This window comes from Mercurialis annua, linkage group LG1-X (assembly GCF_937616625.2).
Source record: "Mercurialis annua linkage group LG1-X, ddMerAnnu1.2, whole genome shotgun sequence".
Taxonomy (NCBI): domain Eukaryota; kingdom Viridiplantae; phylum Streptophyta; class Magnoliopsida; order Malpighiales; family Euphorbiaceae; genus Mercurialis; species Mercurialis annua.
The window spans coordinates 47,151,097-47,156,076 of record NC_065570.1 but is presented as its reverse complement, the minus strand read 5'-3'; the positions used below and the strand labels follow the sequence as shown (position 1 = coordinate 47,156,076).

General features: G+C 29.9%; 1 protein-coding gene and 1 non-coding gene across 2 annotated transcripts; both read right to left on the bottom strand.

Annotated features, from left to right (window-relative positions):
- Positions 1-2,890: 2,890 nt before the first annotated feature.
- On the bottom strand, positions 2,891-4,703 carry LOC126666160 (ubiquitin-60S ribosomal protein L40). Its single transcript, XM_050359151.2, has 5 exons — positions 4,524-4,703; positions 4,364-4,450; positions 4,185-4,287; positions 3,292-3,358; positions 2,891-3,177 (listed from the first exon to the last, which is right to left on the bottom strand). The coding sequence occupies exons 1-5, from the start codon at positions 4,624-4,626 to the stop codon at positions 3,151-3,153; spliced, it is 387 nt and encodes a 128-aa protein (XP_050215108.1). The 5' UTR covers positions 4,627-4,703; the 3' UTR covers positions 2,891-3,150.
- On the bottom strand, positions 3,972-4,072 carry LOC126666410 (small nucleolar RNA snoR99). The gene has a single exon (XR_007637911.1). It is a non-coding gene; the product is annotated as a small nucleolar RNA snoR99 (small nucleolar RNA).
- Positions 4,704-4,980: the final 277 nt, after the last annotated feature.

Here is a 4,980-nt window from a genome sequence, read left to right as displayed (position 1 = left end):
AATACAACAAAAAAGCTTTGAACATAAATTGCCCACTAAACAAGAGTATTCTAGATAGTTAGTGAAATTTTAACTAAACTAACTAATTTTTTGAATATTTGTGAAATTCAAATAAGCCTATTAAATTGCGATTGCTTCATCCATCCCATTTAAAAAGCCTCTTTATCATATTTTACACATATTAAAAAGACACAAATCATGTTTGTGTTTCTTCTTTTGCTCTTATTTATTGTACTTTGAAATTGTGCATATCAATAAATGCCTTCCAAAATATGTTTGACCATTGAGATAAAACAAGGATAAAAAAAATTAAAATTATGCTAAAAAGACACAGTGAGATTTTTAAGTGGGACACAAAAAAAAATAACAAAGAGATTTTTTAAATGGGACGAAGAGAGTATTATTTTTCAAAAAATGTTCAATGAATTTTAACATATTATACTATTGTAGTTTGATTATGCATAAATATAAAGATTATAGGTATGATATTAATTAAAAATGCTTTATTATAAATAAAAATATAAAATAAAATAGAAGTATCTTTCATATAAATTTTAAAATAATTTAAAAAGGTTGATAAAAATAAACTAGAAAAATACTTTAAAAATACTTAGAAAGTTAGGTTACCTGAATTTTATTAGGAAAATTAAATTCTCAACTTATTAGAAAATAACCTTGAGCAGTTGATTCGTTTCACATAATCTCACCAAACTTGATTCACGTCCCCCGCGCATTAAAAATGAGAATTGGGAAGAAACTTAGAGAGAAAGGAAGGTTTTTGAAACTTAGAGAGAATTGGTTCCACATTGTTAACATATTTGGGTGGCCCACTGGTGGTCGAAAAAGCCCTTTTGGATGACTGCTTTATGCGGTATCATCATTTACATTTAGACTGGCTCACTCAGATTTGTTGAGGAGTCACTTATTTTTGTACATTTGATTATTCTATTAATGAATATTAGCCTTTGGTAAAAAAAAAAAAAAAAACAAACAAATTTACCAATGAGTTATAGCTTAAAGCATCTCCAATGTGATGCTACTTTTTATGCTAAATTTAGCATGAAAAAGTGGTAAAATACTATAGATAGCATCAATGTTTTAAAACCCGGACCGGTGAGAGAACCGGTAGGTCTACTGGTTCAAGATTCAACCGGTTGAACCGGTTCAACCGTTGGTTCAACCGTTTAAATAAAAATAAAAATTATTTATATTAATAATAAGATAAAGAAAAATAATTCTGAAATATATAATAAAATAATTTTTTTGAATTTCAAAATATTTTTTATACTCAAAAGGAAACATAACCCTAACCCCCAATGAATAACTTGTCATCCCAAATTTTAACCTAGCCACTGACATATCTCTTCTTAAAACTAACATTCCGCCGCACTACCATTTCCTCTCAACATGAAACTAATAAAATCAATACACTTTTATCTATTTCTTTATGAATCAAAGCTCGTAAATCAGTCCACTGTAAGATTTCAACCGCATCAATGTCTTCTCCGCAGCTGTGTATTCATTTTTTAATTTTAAAATCTTCAGTTTTGTTTTGATTTACAGAACCGGCCGGTTTCGAAGGGTTTTCCGGTTCAACGGGTGTCCGGTTCTTGCGGGTTTTCCCGGTTCAAACTGGTTGAACCGGAGATCCGGGTATTGAGGAACAATTGACCCGGACTGACCTCCGGTTTCCGGTCTAACCGATTGAACCGGCCGGTCCGGTCCGGGTTTGAAAACACTGGATAGCATAGCATTTCAAATTTTACTCCAATGCACAAAGTTAAAAAGAAATTTTAAAATTATCTATTAAGATAATTATCTCTTAATTTTATTAATTGCTAATTATTTAATAATTTTTTTAATTAAATATTTTAAACTAAAATTTATGTAATATTTTTTTTAATTTAATATGAACTTTTCAAAAGATATAGTTAAAAGAATCGATGAATTATATAAAAATAAATTATTTAATTTTTTTATAATATTGATGTATGGTCTACTATTAAAAAATCAAATCGATGTTGTAAAATTAAATAGAAGCATAAATGAAAAAAGTAAAAAAAAATAAAAAAAAGTAGGTTAAAATAAGGTTTAACCACCAAAAAAAAACCTCACCTTTTGGCCCCTTTTCAAATGCACCTTGACGTTGCAATTTTGTCAATTGTACCCTAATTTGCACCTTTTGTTTTCAATTCCACGCTCAAGTATTAAATTGATTTCTTTTTCATTTGAAAAAAGTTAAAATAAGTCATCCATTTTTAACTTTTTATGTGAAAAAGAGTTCAAACGAATATTTTATAAGGGTTTTTATGAATTTTTCCCGAGTGAAAAAAGTCCAATTTGATTTTGAGGGTGGAATTGAAACCCAAATTAGGGTGCAATTGACAAATTGCAACGTCAGGGTGCAACTGAAAAGGGGTTAAAAGGTGAGGGGTTTTTTTGATGATTAAGCCTTAAAATAATAAATGCAAAAAATGACCACGATAAAGTTGTAATTAATAATGAATTGCTATTGATTGTTGAATTTTAGCATATGCTATAGTTTATGCTAAAAATATTACATAATGAATAGCTGATTTATAAAAATATATCAAAAGAATGAAAACATTCTTTAATAAAAATATTATAAATAGTTAATGTAATTCCAATTAATAAACTAAAATATTAATGTGTATAAATCAAATAAGTCTACCTTTTATAATAGAAAAGAGTAATATAGTTTTTCACAATTTTAGACTAATTTAGATTAAAATTAAGACATGAAACAAAATTAAACTTTACTTGAACAATAAACTTCTTTGATTCCTTTGATATAACAGCATTTGTACTGCAGGGAAAACAAGTTAAATGTAACTGGTAATTATTACCTACCTCAATGGGTCATCATACATAGTAAATACCTGAATATAATTTGGAAATTTTACAATTTCTCTCAATTTGTAATCATACACAGATCAATTGGTTCTATTGAGCTAGCGATATATTGTGTATGGTTCCTACAATACCAGTAAAATTAAGTTTTTATCATTCAATAGCATTCAACCAAAATTTACCACCAGTTAAAGTAAAAAAAGTTAACAAAAAGGAGCATGGTCCAATACAGTTCACAGATAACACCAAGAAATGTAAATGACAAATCTCAGCCAGAGTCTACTTGACCTTCTTCTTGGGCCTCAACTGCAGACATGGAAAAAATGAGGGTTTAGTCATCATCGAGATACGATTTAATCATGCAACAATGGTAAATTAGAAAACAACAGTAGTGATTATTCAATTTAACATGTAAATCACCTGATTGCTATGCCCACATTTCTTCTTCCTGCAGTTAACAGCCCTCGGATGCAGACGAGCATAACACCTGGAAACACCAATCAGAGAAAAAAATAAGTTAAATTATATGCTACAAGTAATTCAAAATGTTACATCATTTCATATAACCTAAGATGCAGACTATAAGGTCAAAAAATTAGATCAAAGTATCAGGAATACATGTAACCGATGTATTGTATAAAAAGTTTGAATAGGTAAAATGATGTTCGTCAACAAATATAAACAATGATATAAGAAGAAAAACACGAAATCGGAATTCCACAAAAGAGCACCCAACCAAACACAATCTCATACTCTCTTCACTAAAAAGAAAGCTAGAATCAAACATCTCCATGTATTTATTTAATAATGCATTTCAATGAAACAAAATTAAAGACCTCGAGATCAAACAGTAGAGCGTTATTAAACTGCTAAACCTAAAATAACTAAACTCCTAATCCATAACTTCATAAGGAAAAAACAAAACATAATTTAGAGCTATGAAACTCAATAAAAAAAATCAAAATGAGAGTTGAAATTACTTTTAAACAACTAACCTAGTAAAAAGAGCTAGATTAAAAGAGTAAACGAGTAATTATATAACCCCAATCCTACTACTAAGCCTGTGCAATTACCAAGCAGTCGCAATGAAAAACACAAAAACATATACCCATCTATGAAAATCAACTGAAAGTAAAATAATAACAGCTGACAAAGTAAAAATGGGAATTAATATGGGGAACTGGTATAACTTCTGGTGCACAATTTAACAGCAAGAGAAGGTAAGTAAGTGCCCGGTTCAATCGATTACAAACAGATATCATTTTGCTTGATTTCGAACAATTTAACACGGAATTGGGTAAATCTTAACATACTTGCGGCAAATCATTTTCTCTTGATTGTATTTGCGAGCCAAAGCCATGAGAGATGGCTCTATAATTCCTCCTCTGAGCCTCAGCACAAGATGAAGAGTCGATTCTACACAGAAAATAAACGTACATTAATTATTTAAATTTAATAAAAATTACATTATTATAAAAGTGAATGAAAATACCTTTCTGGATATTGTAATCAGCCAAAGTCCTGCCATCTTCGAGTTGCTTTCCAGCGAAGATTAATCGCTGCTGATCAGGTGGAATTCCTATTGGAAAAGAAAACAATAGTCATTTTCTCAGTAACCAAACAGAAATTAACAAAAATAAAAGGAAGAATACCTTCTTTGTCTTGGATCTTGGCCTTGACATTGTCGATAGTGTCACTGCTCTCGACTTCGAGAGTGATTGTTTTCCCGGTTAGGGTTTTGACGAATATCTGCATTTTTTTTTGTTTCCAAACAAAGAAAGATCTCTGGGATTCGGCGTCGCTATGTTTATATAGTTGGGGTTGAAGGATGCTAGGGTTTTGAAGTCGAACTGTGGGAAAGCCTTGGGCTTCTCGGCTGGACTTTTACACATGTACTTAGATGGGAAATTTAGGTATTTATTCCAAAAATAAAAATATTTGCACATTTTACCTCAACACAGAAAAGTTGCAGAAAATACCTCATGTTTTTTTCAGATTTATGTTTTTACTCTGGGTTTAAAAATATTTATGATTTTACTCCGTTATCATCTGGTTATCATAAATCTTTTTGTAATTATATTTTTGCGCACGTTATCATCCAATTATCAT